We start from the raw sequence: 17762 nt of genomic DNA, 5'->3' as shown, positions 1-17762 counted from the left end.
GTGGGTCTCCAATTAGAAAGTTAGCAAGGCTCTACTGTATTTCACACTTAGTGCAGTGGGGCACACAGAGATTATATTAGCTCACACTCAAAGTACCAATAATCAATAGAAAAGCAACATGAAGAACTTCATGTAAAAAAGTCTTCTCTCCCTCTGCATATAGATATAGTAATTACTGAACAACTGAACACTTTAAATTTAGATTCCCAAATATTTATTTCATTTAGATGTAAGAATATTATATGTTTATAAAAAAAGATAATGATTGAAGTCCTGATTTCACTACCCTTACTTACAGAGAGTCATATTTTACTTCATTCCAATGAGATTGCTTGTGAAGCAAAGTACCAGTTAAGTGCATCTGGTTGAAAAAAACAAGAGCCATTAGCCAAGTACCTGAGAGAATTCTCAGTACGACCTCAGAGCACTGGTAAACTGGTGGATGGGCCCGTGCCGCTTCCGGGAGCTCCCATTGGTCGGTAATGGAGAACCGCGGCCACTGGGAGCTGCAAGTGGCCGTACCTGTGTATGCTCAGGTAAACAAAGCATCTCACGGCCCACCAGGGACTTACCTTGAAGAAGCCACAAATCAAGTTTGTGAACCTCTGGTGTAGATAATGTGTACATAGTTAATTTTTATTATTAAGGTTTTTTTTTTCCCAACCAGACGCACTTAAATGGTACTTTGCTTCACAAGTAATCCCATTGGAATAAAGTAAAATATGACTTAGTTGCTAACCCATAATACAAATATTTTAACAATGTATTTGTAAGTATTTCTCATAAAGCAACTGTTGTTATTTAATGTGTATTTTGATGCCTCTGATGAAAACACTACTACTGTGAACATCCTTTTATGGCATGACTCAACTGTTGACTTTTAAAAAGAGACCATACATCAGGATTTTGCTGCATTTGGAGATGAACTGATCAAAGAACCAGGCAATAATAATGTTCAGAGACATGCTGGAGAGAGAACCATAGAATAAAGCCAAGGACAGGTTTTTAAAAGTGCATCAATGTTGCATTTCATAGGCTTATGATATTAAAGGCACTGCTTCTTCTGTAGTCATATATTACCTCCCTATTTTCTGTGCCAGTGCAAATCCACATACAAACATTTCCATACACACACACATATATATATATATATATATATATATATATAAGGAACTCCAAAAGAACCAAGGGAGGGATCAGATCAAAGAAAATGAAGCGTAACAGATAAAGGTAGATCTAACTCACAATACCAGAACAAAGGAAAGGAATCTACTTTTCATCAGGCTGGAAGCACCACCAATTATAAGGAAGGGTGAAAATAACTAATATAGTCTGAGTTATAATATGGTTTGTAGATGCATCATGTATTGAAAATATTAGTTACAATGGGAAGTGCAGGTGGTTATGGAGTTATTGCTTTTTACCTGGATGCATATGTTCATTGTAGGGATATAATTACGGACTAGCTGGTAACACAGTAAAAGTTGGCCAGTAAACAATTCTGCTTCATGAAAAAAATTCGAGATGTAAGATTATTTTTCTTGTGATGTGGAACAAAAGCAAGACCTTTTCAATTTTTTCATGACAAAAATAAGACAGAGAGAGACACAGAACAACCCAAGAGTAGCACATAGCCCAGTGATTAGGGCACCCACCTGGGATACGGAAGACCCAAGTTCAGTTCCCTGCTACAAATCAGCCAAAGCAGGGATTAGAATCTGGGTTTCCCACATCGCAGGCGAGTGCCCTAAACACAGGAAAATTAGGTATTCTGGGGTAGGTCTCCCTCTCTCTGAAATTCCATCCTGGACCCAAATAACTTTCCTGACAAAATTTTCATTTAAACTAATATGTGTTAGCAAAACATTTCAGTTCCAACAGAAAAATGTTTCATCAAAATGTTTTGATCATTTCTAGTTACAGGACTTGTCTCTTATTTAAAGGCCCAATTTAATTCTCTTTCCAGTGACTTTAATTAGAGCTATATCAGATTTTAACAGAGAGATTTCTTTTACTCAGAGATGCAACTCATGAAACATGCATTGGGCAGATATACAAAGTTATGTTGTATGATTAACCTCAGTCCAATGAATGTAGCCTTTTCCCCATTGACAGATTTATTTATTTTTAATTAAACACAATTTTAATGGACAAAAAGGGAAGTCTGTTGAAAATGCTATAGTGCTACAAGCATCAAATAACTATAGATGTTTACCTTTTGTTTTCAGACTTTTCTTACCCTTTCAGCCTTTGTGAATCTTACAATATAACCACTTTAAAATGTGCAATTAGTTAAGTGGTTTCTGTAACCAACCTCACCCAAGAATGCACTTGCTACTGTGTCTATTAGCTTTGGAGTAGAACAGTTTCTCTATAAACCTACATCTGAATTATTTCACACTAATTCATCTGTTGGAAGTATAACTGAACCACAGGTCAGTCATTGTAGATTTTCCATCAATTCTGTTGGAATAATCCTATTAAGTTTCTTAATGGTGAAGATGTGAAGGAAAGGAAGTAGCACCCCAAAAACCACCTGTAAAAATGAACCCTGATGCACATAGCTATAAGGACATGACTATCATCAAAAAGAAATTGTAAAAAAGACGTAGGGCTTGTCTACATGGCAAGGCAAAGTGCATTAGAGGGGTATGATTTGTAAAGTGCTCTAACGTGTTGCACTCTGTCTTGTGTAGACCCTGCTGGTGCTCTCTAAAAGGTTCCTTGTTCATGTTAATGTCCTGTTTGAAACAGGACTACTTTAATGCACACGAGGTACCTTTTAGAGCATGCCATTTAGGGCAGTTAGAGCACAACCCATTAGAGTGCTTTATAAATCATATTCTTCTAATGTGCTTTGCTGCCCTATGTAGACAAACCCTACACCTATTGTCCAGTGTTGTTTTTTCTTTTCATATTACAGGAAGAAACCACCTTGACATTCACCAGATTTTAATTTTTTCTGCATCCTGCACACACATATCCTGCTAGCTTTCATGAGCATAGCCACATCTCTAATACTCAAATGTGATAACACAGCTCCCATTATTTGAAAGACCATCCCAGCAATGCTACAAATGGAAATAAGCTGGATACAAACAAAAGGGCGGCATTCATACTTTTTTCAGTGTTTTTAAATGTTAGGCATGATGCAATCCTTTTGAATGTGAAGCATTTTGAAAAATAATATACAAAAAGGTAGATAGTATGGACAGTACATTTACTCTTTCTTGTTCATGCAAAAAATGGAATAGCCTAATTTAGAGGATCTGCCTCTCAAGAATCACTCTCTCTCTCCACATGTCAGTATTATAGCAGTAGTATACAGCTATTTTCAAAATCAAGGCATAGGTAGGTAACTCTTAGTAACTATCAGCCAGAATTTCCATGGTAACAATATTTCCCCCCCAGTAATTGAACAATGGAGTGATATGCATTTTCTTCCCACTTGCCACACTTCCTTAACTCTTACCTTCCAGACTCAAATGTGAACCATGTTGAGTCACGCCCATATCTCCTCAAAGAACTCAGAGGCCACATGACCAGCTTGACCTTGGCATTATGGATATCCCAGAGATAGATGTTTTCATGGGTGATCTGCATTGTACATTCCCCATAGATATCTAAATTTGGTGTAGGCATAAGATATACGTTGAATCGCTCTGGGAAGGAAAAAAAGCAAAAAGAGAGGGAAATCTGGTGAAAATGAGAGTTAATTTGAAAAATTAACAGAATACCAATTTGCCTGGCTACAGAAATTTTAGAAATCGTGAGCCAGATCCTGATTTACATGAAGTCAATGAAGCTATAACATTTACATAAGTGAAAGATCTGGCTCCTGGCATTTTACATACAGTACTACTAGAAACAAAATTATTAGATGATATACAGCATCATTTACTCAGATGGATGGAAACAGCTCATGATGCTACTCAGGGAATTTTAAATCAAATTGTAGTTTATTGCCACATATATTATATATATGTGCACGCACACACAAACAGAAAAACAGTCAACATTTGAAGGTGCAAATATTGGAAATGCTGGGTTACATTTTAATTCTCAAGGCACAATGGCATGATCCAGGGCAGAATGTCAGCCTCGATTTGTAGCTTTGTTTCTGAATTTCCTTGCATTTGTGGAACTAGGTCACATACTTGCAGTTTTGTGTTACTGCTTTTAAGGGTGCTAAAAAGACCAAAGCTATGAATAAAATAACAATTCAAGACAGGGCATCAGAAATACTCACTCTATAAATGAGCTGTTGGAAACATACATATATGTATATAAGGGCCAATTAGGAAAAGTGGCTTCAAAAATTAATAAAAGAGCCAGGGTTTGGTGCAGAACATTTTTTAAAAAATCCAGTCTTGGGGAGACATTCATTGAGAGGGTCCTCCTACAATTGTGAAAGGAATTAAAACTCATTTAAGGATGGTTTGTAGAGAGAGTAACTAAATATAACAGTCAAAAGAGACCTACATTATGTGTGTAAGTCAACAGACCAGACTGTATTTTCAACATTTGTTAAATACACTTTTTGATAGATCAGTGGAGGAAGAAGTTGTAAATGAGCATCCAAATTAATGCAAAATAAGCTAAAAATGTAGGAGCAGAAATGAACATAAATTTGGTTATGGAATTAAAGTGATCAGGGAACAATCACATGTACAGTAAGATTTGCAACCCCATGTGGCTATAAATAAACTTGTCATCCCCAACAATATTCTGTCTCAGTCCATTTAATTTTGACCCATTAGTGCCTCCCCAGTTGATTCACTCAATCTTCTGGCCATCCAACCTCTTCTCTTAAATTCCATTTCTCATGAATCATACTAATGGGTGTTAGCCCTGTAAATTGTATTTTATGACTAAAGTCCCATGTGTGGAAACCCTGCAATGTTTAGTGACAGTCCTTTAACAGATAGCACAAATAGCTTAGCAGATGTAGTTAAAATCACTGTAAACAATTTCCCTTCCTGGTCACAGAGATTTCTTCAGTAGAGATCTAATCCAATGCCACTAAAATAAATGAAGTCTTCCACTGACTTCAATTGGCATTGGATAAAAAGCCCTTAGACAGTGACTACTGACTGAAGAATCTAGAGAACATCATAGTAGCTTACTTACTCTTTGTATTAGAATTGTACATGATTATATTGTTCAGTGATTAGATACTACAGTGATGGGCATTATGCAAAACCCTAAGATAGAGGAGGGAAGGAAAAGTGTGAGAGTGAAATAATAGAAATGATTGACAGATGGGCTAACAAAAATGATTGTGGACACTGATTTCTAGCCAGTCTCATGACTTCTACTTCATAATAGACACTGTTATGATTTAGTTACACACTAGACTTTAGTTTTGTACTGTTGTGCTATTACCATTCCTGGTGAGGATTGCACTGCTGAATTCCCAGAATACGAGACATTCTGGTACTTACAGGAATGGTATAAGCCTTCTCTTGTCAGTGTGACCTTGCACACAATGTGTGAGAGGTCACATTGTACAGAGGATGCCATTTTGAAGAGTGTACAGAGAAAAGCTCAACATGATTTAAAAGCTACCAAAATGTTCACAGAAAGGAACCTAACTTCATGGAATTGTTTGAGGATATTATCACATAAGGGCATTCAGGAGACATGATATACTCAAATTGTCAGGAGACATTTGTCTACTCTGCATTCAAGGTCAGTGTCTAAGGTGAGGTGTCATGGATTGAGAGGAAATATGTCTGATTAAACTGAACATCAGCTGCAAGGCAACCAAGTGGAACCATATGAACTTATTCAGGCAGGCAATAACAGAAGTTATTCATACATGCACTGGAGGAGCAAATGTTTGTTTTTACAGATTTTCAGTTTTGTTTTTTAACTAAGAGTACAATTTTTTAACTAAAATTTATGAAAGTGTGCAGACAACAGGAAAGTGGGAGGAAAATGAATGCTGAGGAATAATGCACGGAATTAAAAATTAGGGTCAAATCTGCTGGGGAAGGTTTGCACAGTTTCTCTGTGAAGTCAAGGGAAAAAATTGGGTTTCAGAGGCAAATCCTGCCTCAACTGCATAGCTAAGGTTTAGGAAATCAAGGCTCAATCCCCAGTTCTGCCTCAGATTCCCTGAATGACTTTGGGCAATTTACTTACTCTCTCTATGTCTCAGTTTCTGTCTATCTGTGAATTTGGGGATAATAATACTTGCTCACATTGTGAGGATAAACTTGTTAATGTTTATGAGGTTCTCTGACCAGTTTGAGGGTGCATCCCTGGGGCGGCATGGTGCTCAGCTTCACAACTTCCCTCTGGACATTAGGGTCAGTTGTGGGCAGAGTATGGTCTGGTGAAGCCAAGGCCAGAGAATTTGCTGCTATGCAGACCCATCTATCATTCCACCACAGAGGGCATGCAGCCAGGTATTCCCTACTCCATCTTTCCATGGAGCAGAGCAGCACAGAGCAAGCTACTTGGGTTATGTGACTCAGTCCAGGATGTAGGCCTTGGAGAACAGAAGTCCTTTATTATGATGAAAAAAAAATCATTGTCAATATATAAACTAACAATGATCTTCAGAGTGTAGAATAAAGGGGAAGACTATTTCTTAAATGAAACATTTTGTCTAAGAAAGAAATTTAGCAGCAACCATAAAAATATCTAAGGCCATGTCTACACTACAGGGACTATACCGGCATAACTACTGTGCTGAGCTACACCAGTATAGCCCTACAGTGAAGACAGCCTACAGCGACAAACGGGGTTTTTCTGTCACTGTAGGAACATCATCTCTCTGAGCAATTGTAGTGAGATTGACAGGGTTGTCTAAGGCAATTTGCCAATGCTTCTTTGTCAAAACCAGGGTGCTCAGGAACTTTGTCCTGCCCAAAGAGTCTAGTATGTCATTGATTTTGGCTATGGCATAGGCTATGCATCTGAAACAATGACAGCATTAAGTTTCCTATATTCAACACAAAACCATATGGTCCCATTCCTTTGGGGGACCATAACAACTGGAGAAGCCATGGGACTATTTGACTTTGTAATTATTGTCACGTCTAGCATACTAGCTATCTCCTTAGGGAATTGCTCCTTCATTCTACCAGATGTTTAGTATGATCTGCTGGGCGCAGGCTGTGGTCCTGCAGTGTTAATCTGTTGGACGATTTTGTGAGTCAGGCCAGCCCTGCTGGAAAATATCTGCTAGTGCTTTGCACCACAGCCATAATCTTAGTTTATTTTGGTTAGGGTTAACCCTTCATAACAATTAATGCTCTCTAGTGGTGTATCACTATGGCATTCAGTCACTGAATCATTAAAAGTCTTACAGTCCTTCTCTGCATAGCATATCATGTTTACAGTGGCTTTACGATTGTGATAAGCTTTTAACTCATTTATATGCACAGTCTGTGGTGCAACCCTGATACAGGGTCTTTGTACATTGTAGGTAACATTGCTAACCCTTTCTACCACCTCAAAAGGCCCCTCGCATGAGTTCTGCATTTTGTATCTTTTTATAGGGAGTAATACCAGTACCAAATCCCTCACATGAAATGACTGATTATAGGTATTGCGATCATATTCTTTCTGAGCTGCCTGGCTTGTAGTGAGGTTTTGCTGCATTATTTCCATCATGGTTTTTTAATTCCCCCCTGAATGTCTGCACATATGCAGTCACCATTTGCCCCCCCTGCTTCAGTGCCACACTCCTAGGAGTCTCTAATGAGATCCAGGAGACCTGAACTGGACTTTCTCCAATTCAGGAGATCAAATAGAGCAAACCCCAAGGACTTTTGTGGCACTTCGCAGTAAGCAAACAACAGACTGGGTAACATTATATCCCAGTCACTTGCCTTATTGTTTACATACATTTTTTGGCATAGATTTTAGGATTCCATTCAACCTCTCGACTACTCCATTTGTTTCTGGATGGGATGGGGCAGATTTCAGTTATTTTACCCCCAACATATCCTCCATAGCTCACCAAACAGCTGGGACATGAAATCTGACCCATGATCTGATAACTTCTCTTTTGGATAGCCCACCCTGCTGAATACTGAAAACAGTGCCTTAGCAATTGTGTCAGCTTCCACATTTGGAAGAGCAAATGCTTCTGGATTCCTGGTGGCAAAATCCACCACTAATAACACTGCTCTACAGCCAAAATGCTTCTGAAATAAATGTAGTCAAACTTTACTAATTCTGGGTCATTGAGAACGAAAATGATGCTTAAAATTGTTGATTGGCTCTAGTTTTCAAGATATGCTATTGGGTCAGTATATACAACCCTTGACTTGGGAATGGCGGAGGATAAGTGAGTTATAAAGGGAAGGGATCTCAATTTAAACCAGAAATGACTAAAATACATCTTTGACTGGATCTATGAATAAATCTATGACTGGGTTTGGACAGTACTTGCTTTTTAGGCAAAACAATGAATGATGCAATCTGAAGCTGGTATTGCGTCATACATGATATGAATTGCATCATGTTATTCCTAGAAGTCATGGATGATGCAATCATAACGAAGCTTACATCACTCTGCTGAACAAATTGCCCTATATCAGCTCTAGAAATCATACAGTGTCATGCTCTTTTATTTGTCAGTGTTTGATTTTGCAAAGGGACACATTTCTGTTTAGCCAAAGTGAGCAGAGATGCCTCGTACTTGTGTGAACAGTGCAGATAACTTCTGCTATGTTTGTGGTGAAGTGACTTTTGCATCACAAAAGTGCAGTATAACCACTATGGTTAAGAAAGCCTATCACCTTTATTTTGGCTGCAAAATTGGAGATCAGGACAAGAGGTGGGCCCGACACATATGCTGCAACACTTGTGCAACAAATCTTCGCCAGTGGTTGAACAGGAAAAGGAAATCTATGCCTTTTGCAGTGCCGATGATTTGGAGAGAGCCAACAGATCATACCAGCAATTGTTACTTCTGCATGGTGCCTCCAGTTGGGAAAGGTGCATCAAAGAAGAAAAAGTGGACTGTGCATTATCCAAACATTCCATCAGCTATACGCCCAATACCCCACGGAGAAGGACTGCCGGTTCCTGATGCACCAGAATCATTCTCACTTTAGTCAGACGAGGAAGAGGATGAAACTTCTGGTCCTGAACCATCAATGTCACAGGACCCATATTTTCTCCCATCCTCCTCCTCTGAACCACATCTCATATCACAAGGTGAACTGAATGACCTTGTCAGGGATTTGGAACTACCCAAGAGTAAGGCAGAGCTGTTGGGCTCCAGACTACAGCAGTGGAATCTCCTGGCAGGTGATGTTAGGGTTTCCATGTTCCATGACCGTCAAAAGGATCTTGTCCCATTCTTCTTCATGGAAGGTGATCTTGTAGCCTGCAACAACATCGATGCTGTGATGGCAGCCCTCAACATCATTCACGATCCAGATGAGTGGAGACTGTTCATTGATTCATTGAAGACGAGTCTTAAAGCTGTTTTACTGCATAATGGCAATGTTTTGCCATCAATTCCAGTTGGTCATGCAGTCCATATGAAGGAAACCTATGACAACATGAAACAACTTTTGAGGTGCATAAACTATGACCAACATCAGTGGCAGCTTTGTGGCCATTTGAAGGTTGTTGCTCTCTTGCTTGGTCTGCAGACTGGATACACAAAGTACTGCTGTTTTCTCTGCGAATGGGATAGTCATGCAAGAGATTCCCACTACATCAAGAAAGATTGGCCACTCCGACAGTCATTGGAGCCTGGGAGGAAAAGTGTTCAGCATCCACCACTTGTTGAATCAAAGAAGATTTTGTTACCACCCTTACACATCAAGCTGGGTCTGATGAAGAACTTTGTCCAGGCCATTGACAAAATACAAGCAGCTTTCAGGTACCTCCGTGGAAAATTTCCAAGGTTAAGTGAAGCTAAGAAAAAGGAAGGTGTCTTTGTTTGTCCTCAGATTCGTGAACTTCTTCGAGATGATGCATTTTACCATGCACTGCGTGGCAAGGAAAAGACAGCATGGAAAGCCTTCCAGTTTGTGGCAATAAATTTTCTTGGAAACAACAAGGCAGACAACTACAGTTTGTTGGTGGAAAAGCTCCTCAAGGCATACAAAAGCCTTGGTTGCAACATGTCACTAAAGATACATTTTTGCACTCTCATCTAGATTTTTTTCCACCGAACTGCGGAGCAGTGAGCGACGAGCACGGCGAGCGATTTCACCAGGACATTGCAAAAATGGAGAAACGCTATCAGGGCAAATGCAGCCCATCAATGCTTGCAGACTATTGCTGGACAGTGACAAGAGATGCTCCATTTAATGAATACAAGAGACAAGCCAAGAAGCGCCGAATAGACACTGAATAGGACTAAACTATGTACATAATAGTTTTTTGCCTTTTGTTTCATAATACATTTTATTTATATAACCCTTTTGCTGATTTTTAAAGTGTTACATAAACATGACAGGTGAAATGTTATCATGTAAAGCAACCATAAACACATGAAAAGACCTAGGTTTACAATTTATGATTAAAACTCTACTATCTACACAATATACATAGACATAAAATGTAAAAACTTAAATCTCTTAGAAACAGTAGCCAATCAATTGTTTTAATTGTCATATTTGAATTCAGCACATCAAAATACATAATAAATAGCACATTTTATCTCTGAAGCAGACGAATTCTCAAAAATTGTAGACCAGTGTAATATAAATCTTTTTCTCCCTTGGCTGGCTTGGGTAGGGGGTCCCTATGATATCCATGACAACCCTTTGATTACAGGTAAAGGATGCAAAGGAGCCTTGTGGAAACATACACTCTTTTTTCACTTTTGGCATGAGTCACAAGTCTTGAAGTATTTCTTTACCTCATTTTGAGTACTGGGCCAATAGAAATTTTTCTTTAGCCTTTCGTATGATCTCTCCATTCTCGGGTGATCAACAAAAGGGTGATCGAGGGCTAGTGGCATTAACTGCTTATGATGCTTTGTGGGCATGATCAATTATTTGTCAGCCTCCCCACGAGTTTTGTTTTTCCCAACTGGGGTCCCTATAAATTCTTCCCTCTTCTATAAAGAGCCCCCTCCTGGCCTCTTTCTCTGGGGCATTACTGAGGCTGGCCTCTCTTTGCTTTCCAGGGGGGCATCTGCACTTTGTTCTGTAGCAAACTCCATTTGGCTTTTGCTTGCACCGAAAGCTGTCTCAGGCAACGGGGAGACACATCATAACTTTCTGCTGACAAGGGCACAGAGGGTTCCTCTCCCCTCTCAGCTGCCTCTTTCTCCTCAGAGCTTACCCCAGGGCACTTAGGGACATATTCTCTCTTGCTGTGGGTCATAATATTCACCTCTTTGGAGTGATATTACGTCATTTCCCACCAATACATCAGCTGGTAAATTCTTAAGAATCCCCACATTCAAAGTATCTCTTAAACCTTTTCACTCCTAATTCAATGCAGGCTAAAGCTACCATGGTTCTAAATTGCCCCAACACAAGAAGTTTTGCCTTCTCCTCTGGGAACATATCAACCTGCTTATCCACATCTCTTTTGATTAGAAAGATCTGGGCAGCAGTGTCTCTCCACCTCTTGCACACTTTATCATTTACCTTGGCCTCTTTAATAAATTCTTTGTCTACCTCCAAGAGGTCAAACCTGACAACATTAACTGGACTCCCCTGTGCCACCACTGAAGTCTCCAACTCAAGGGGTAACTGCATTAATCTGGGTGAATTGGGCATTGTATATGGAGTCTCCATACCGGAGGCACTGTTTCTTCATGTGGATCCCTTGAACACACGACACACTTTCTTGGGCTGCCCAATTGGACTGGGGTCCAGTAATTAGGGTTACCAGGAACAGCCTGGTACTGTGTGATGTGTGCTTAGTCCCCTCCCATCCCTTGTTTTTCCCAGGAACACACTGTGGACTCCCTTTTAGGGCGTTTGCCTTTCTCTTCGGTATCCATGCTCTATGAATGGTCTCACTTCCAGGTATAAATCAGCTCTTCTACATTTGCTGGGGAGTTTCCCCAAACCACTGCCCTAACCTTATCAGAGCTGACATCAGAGAACTGCTCCTGAACAAGTACATCTATCAACTTGTCCTAAATCTCTGCCCCTTTACTTTTTATCCATTTTCTCAAATACTACCCCATTTTATGGGCGTATATCCTGTAACTTATTTTATCAAGTGTTTTGAGGTTTCTAACCTTCATAAATATGCCTCTGAAACCTTTTTAACACAGACCCCTTAAACGGAGCATACAACAAACCATTTACATTCAAATCATGAAACACTTGTAAGACTTTCCAGTCAGTTTGGGAATTAAGACAGTCACTCTTTAGTCATCAGGGATTTGGTGTATCCTGCGTATTCTTTCAAAGGTGGTCAAATATTCTTTGATGTAATCTGTCCCCCTGTAACTCAGGCATAGTCTGTCCCAGATGGGTGATCCCTGAGGAGAAGTACAAGTGGAGCTGAAGGTTCCGTCCTTGTATTTAAGCTTGCGCCACCTTTCCATCCCTCTTTCTTGGGCTTCTGCTTCCAGCTTTTTTGGGGGCTCTTTTTTCCTGAGCGCTTTCCTTTGCTTCCTATTCTTTGATTCTGTTAGCTAGCTCCAGTTTTTGGCTTTTTCCAATACTTCCAGATTTTGAATCACTATCTTGGCTAGTCCTAAGTGCAACGCACTGGGACCTGTGCCACGCGGGTTTCCTAACCCTGCACCCCTATTGGCTTCAGGCATAGGCACCAACTTTTCCCAGCGCCAGTGGGTGCTCGACTCCCCCAGTTCCGTCCTGATTCTGCCCCTGCCCCGTTCCCATTCTAACCCCTTCCCCAAAGTCCCCTCCCCAACTCTGCCTCCTCCCTGCCTCTGTTGGACTCCTTCCCCAAATCCCCGCCCCAGTCCCGCCTCCTCCCTGAGCGTGCCACGTTCCCCCTCCTCCAACCTTCCTCCCAGCGCTTGCCGCCGTGAAAGAGTTCTAGGTCTACGCAGGCCCCAGTGTCTCCTTACAGGTTAGCAATAGGTACACTCCAACCCTTGAGCCCTATAAGTTTCCTCCCAGAGTGTCCATCCACTGTTCTACTAGCCATTCACAGTATCCACAGATTCCCTGCTTCCAAAAGAACTGTACACCTCAGCTTACCAGTTCCACCTCAGATTACTGCTCCGCTTAATAAACAGCATTCAGATATATTTATAGTGACATCAAATGTACATTAAGTAACGGCAAGTAGAAGTATTGGAAACAAACGGTAACATATAAAATATAATCATAATTCTAGAAGTGAGAGTTAATTAACTAGATGCTCTCATGCCTCATAGAGCAAGGCTCACCCAAAGTCCTTCCAGCGTTTTACAGCCAGGCTTGGCTGCGATCCTCCTTTCACGTATACTGCTCAACTTGCCTCCATTGTACCCCCTGTTACACCCAGCAATCCTTTCTCTTTAGGCATAAATAAGTCACCCCCTGCTGTTTGTTTCATCTTGTGAATTTCCTCTCTTGAGATTTCACAATCTCTTTTTTGTCACGGCTCAGTATGCAGGGCTCCACTGTGAAGCTTACAATACACAACACACAGGTGGCCAGACAGAGAGATAAGCATCGTTACTTCTTGCCTGAAAGGAACATTTCTCAGGTATGTCACCTCCTAGTGACCTGTCTTAACTCCAAGACCTTAGGGGCATAATTTTTAGTATATATACGCAAACAACTCCATACATTTTATCCATCCATACATTTCACAGTGATTATGACGACTAGTGGGCTACTGGCTCTCAGTAGAGACCTCATATACAACCCTTTGGTGAATATTATGCATGTATCTGACCCACGGGAGCCCTGTAAAACCCTATGAATTCCATGTGCCCTCTGCCAGTTGACACCAAGAGGTCCCTGGGTCACAGTGCCCTAGCCACTGGGCTATAAAGCAGGGTTTCTCAAACTGGGGGTCCCAACCCAAAAGGGAGTTGCAAGACTACTGGAGGGGGGTCGCAAGAGTGGCAGTGGCTAGCCGGGAACCCAGGTCTGAAGGCTACACTGCTGCCACCAGTAGCGACAGTGCAGAAGTAAGGGTGGCATGGGGCAGTGGAGGGTTGTCACTTTTTAGGGAGGTCATCACAGCCTGAAATATTTTCAAAGGGGGTCCCAGCAAAAAAAGTTTGAGAACACCTGGGATATTGTATTGTGGGGCTCTCTCAGTCTCATCTATTGAAGCTGTTCCACTGTGAATATATATATTTTAAAAATTCATTAGAGCAAGGGGACTGTCTCCCCCACGTGAGTGGTCTAACTACCAGGCTATGGAGTCCAATGATTCTGGTCCAATGATTCTTTCATTAATTATCCACAGTGGAACAGTTTCAACATTGGGCCAAAGAGCGAGAGATAAAGCAAGCATGGGAGTGACTCTGTAACCTGGTGGTTATAGCACTCACCTGGAAGGTGGGAGACACTGGATCCAGTCTCTCTGCTCCAATTAAATTTTTAATTATATATCCACAGAGGAACAGCTTCAACAGGAGAGACTGAGGGAACATCACATCAGAATATCCTATAGCTCAGTGATTAGGGCTCTCACCTGAGAAGTGGCAGATCCCCATTCAAACTCCTTCTCTCTTTCAGGCAGAGGGAGGATTTGAACCAGATCCAGTTGAGTACCCAACCACTGGGCTCAACTCCCTCCACTCACCCTTGGCTTCTTGCAAAAATGGCATAAGTGTCTAACACCAAGAGAGAGTTTACAACAGAGAATCCCAAGCAGAAGGAGGCACCTCCCTGCAGCCCAGACTTAAATGCCTATCTCTGGAAGAGGAGTGGGGCTTAGCACACATCTCTCAGTTTGGCACCTCCCACTGGCTAGCTTAGGTAAGGAGTTACCTAGAATGCTGGCTTTTGCAATTCCCACTCTAGGAGTCTCTTTCCCTACTCATTGTATAGGGAGCCTAGGCACCAAACTCAGTCTTTTGTGAATCCCAGTGATTTTCTAGGCACCTAAAAGTAAGGAGTGGTGATACTCAGTGTCACCACACTTAAATTTCTTTGTGAATCTAGCTCTTAGTCTTAATCTTGAAAGTAATGGTCCTCAAACTACAGTCCTTGGGATACTAACTTTACTTGGATCATTTCCAGGTGGCCAACAGAGCTCTTTCACTCACAGCATCTGTCATCTTCAAGTAGTAACATTTGTTAGTTATAGCCCAAGTCCAAGATTCTTTTTAGGGAAAGCCACAACCACAGTCCGATAAAAATAAATGCAAATTTAGCCAGCTCTTCACTTGTATGAATCAGTGTAGCTCCAATGGATTCAGTGGCACTACCCAATGTACCCCAACTGAGGAACTGGCCCTTAAATATTGATTTAACCTCTTTAACAGCAATTTTTCTGTTTTACATCAGTTACAAAATATTTTGTAGAAAAATTTCTTAATTTCCTAAATATCAAAGCTATTGTAAATCAATTAATTTCAGCAAGGAAGCAAAGGATTGTTGTGCCTAGGATTTACTAACCATTTACTTTGGTTACAGATGCTATATATTGAATAAGCTTTTTAATGTTTAAATAAATGTCTTGTTTGAATAATACTAGCCATAAATGTGTATTTTATCTTTTTCAAATTTGAAACTATAAACAATGGATTAAGGATGACAGAAAATGAATAAAATATGTGCAAAATTCTGTCATACAGTGAATCACATACAGTAATTCAATAGATTTAAGAACATTTTATAAAAATGAATCAGATGAGTGTAATTGAATTATATAATCTTTTCTATGCTTTGACTAAGTTTGTAATTTCACTGCATATAAAAAGGAAAAGGCTATTCTGGGAATTCAAGACCTTTGTTCAACAAGTTATATTTGATACTTGGGCAGTTAATGAGTTTGCTGCAATTGAGATACTATGGTATCTTCCAAATAAAAAGCACTTATACAAAGGAAGACAATACAATAGTTAACAAAACGTCTTTACTAGAGAAATCAATTATGAGGCATTAGTCAATGATAACATGGAAAGAGTGAAAAGGAATGAAAAACTAATTCATGCTCTCTCACACCCACCCACAGACCCACTCTAAGCAAAACCCCCCATTAAACTTTTGCATTAAAATCTGAATATACTTGTCCAGTTTCTCTAGTCACTTATACCAATTTTACATTGCCATAACTCCATTTAAATCAATGAAGATGCTCTGATAAAACCAACATAACAAGTGAAGAATCTGGCCCACTATTGGGCATACTGATGCCCAAACATGCCACTTATTTTGATGCCTCTGCATAAGTTGAGTACTTTTGATCAGACTCATAGGGCCTGATTTTCAAAAGCCAACTACGTTGATGGGAGTTTTCAATGGGCTTTACATTGGGCCCAACATTCGGTCTTAAACATATGGATCCAGAAATGAATACAAGAACTACAGAAAAAAAGATAAGATATATAGGTCCAAATCCTGATTTGTGCAATGGTCCCACTGAAGGAAGTAAGACAAGTAGGAGTGAGCTCATTATGTATGGATTCCCAAAGAAACTGCATAAAGAACTTTTGGTTTTTGATGTTCCACTGATAATCAGGTAGATTTTTCCCTTTGGTTGCATATTTGCCTTAACATTTGGCATTTTGCACCTTTTCTAGATAGAATGTCTTTCTGGCCTACTTTTTCTTTCTGACTCTTGGAAGGGAGTTAGACTAGATGACCCTTGTGGCCCCTTCTAATCCTATGATTTTATTGGTCCAATCTGCAATTTTCTGAACATCTTTAATACCTATCAAAATGATGGTTGAAGGCACTCAGTACCTGGCAGGATCTGATCCCACATTACCTTATTTCAGATTTGATTTGTACCACTTCAAAAATATTTTAATTGAATTGATGTCTTTACCTGTGAGTTTTCCACCCCCTTACATATAATTGATATATCCCATGATTATCATTAAAAAAGTCAACATATACCACAGTATGTGAAATATCACCATTTTCTCATATATAAAAGAAAAGGGCAAGAGTCACCAACTGTTGGCAAAGTCTGAATTTTTAATAGCAACCACAGTTTCATCCCTTTGTCAATCACTATTACCTCTGATTCCCAGTCTCTTCACAGACTAAAAGTAGTTTTGTGCTGGGTATAGCTTCACTAACAATGTCAAAGACCTGGAGTCTGTTCTTAGTGTTCTCCAAGGAGCAAAAATCCCATTCCACTACCAAGAACTTGTTTTGTCCTCCTCTAAAAGAAGTGTATATTGATCTTTTGGGAAAAACAAACAAACAATGAGACAGCAAATATTACTCTTGTATTTTACCAGTGCTAAAGTAAATATTCAACAGACAAACAGCTTCATTTTTATCAAGGAGATTGAGAACATAGTACTAAAAACTAAAGCAGTGAAACATTTTGATTTAACTGGTCAGAAGAACCTAACTCCTCAGGCAAACCACAGCAAGTCAGCTAAACAAATTAAAATAGTGGAACTTTTCCTATTATTAAGGTTCAGTCAACAGATTCAAAATACATCACCACGTGTGGTTGTATAGAAATGAGTTGATATACACTAGGTCTCTTATTCCCTGTGTCAGCAGGAGGAATGGTTGTGGTAGGGAGCAGTGTACCATACTCTCAAGAGATCCTTCACTTGTGGCTAAGGGTCAATGGAAATGATCAGGATCCAGATGTAACCGAGTCCAGCCTCTCTTTACTAGCCCCACTGTGTTAAGCACTGTACAAACACATACCAAAGATGTATGTATATAATGTAAATAAGAGGAGTGCAATCTAACTAGAAAAGG

The 17762-nt window shown here is 40.0% G+C and overlaps 1 protein-coding gene across 2 annotated transcripts in view; it reads right to left on the bottom strand.

Annotated features, from left to right (window-relative positions):
* Positions 1-17762, bottom strand: part of DOK6 (docking protein 6) — a 413373-nt gene that overhangs the window by 147022 nt on the left and 248589 nt on the right. For both annotated transcript variants that reach the window (XM_054019382.1, XM_054019381.1), the window contains exon 5: positions 3473-3662. In XM_054019382.1, coding sequence (XP_053875357.1) covers positions 3473-3662 — 190 coding nt within the window. The remainder of the gene's footprint in view (positions 1-3472; positions 3663-17762) is intronic.

Source organism: Malaclemys terrapin, chromosome 2 (genome assembly GCF_027887155.1).
Source record: "Malaclemys terrapin pileata isolate rMalTer1 chromosome 2, rMalTer1.hap1, whole genome shotgun sequence".
NCBI lineage: Eukaryota > Metazoa > Chordata > Testudines > Emydidae > Malaclemys > Malaclemys terrapin.
The sequence above is the reverse complement of the archived record's forward strand: the minus strand, read 5'-3'. Positions and strand labels throughout refer to the sequence as shown.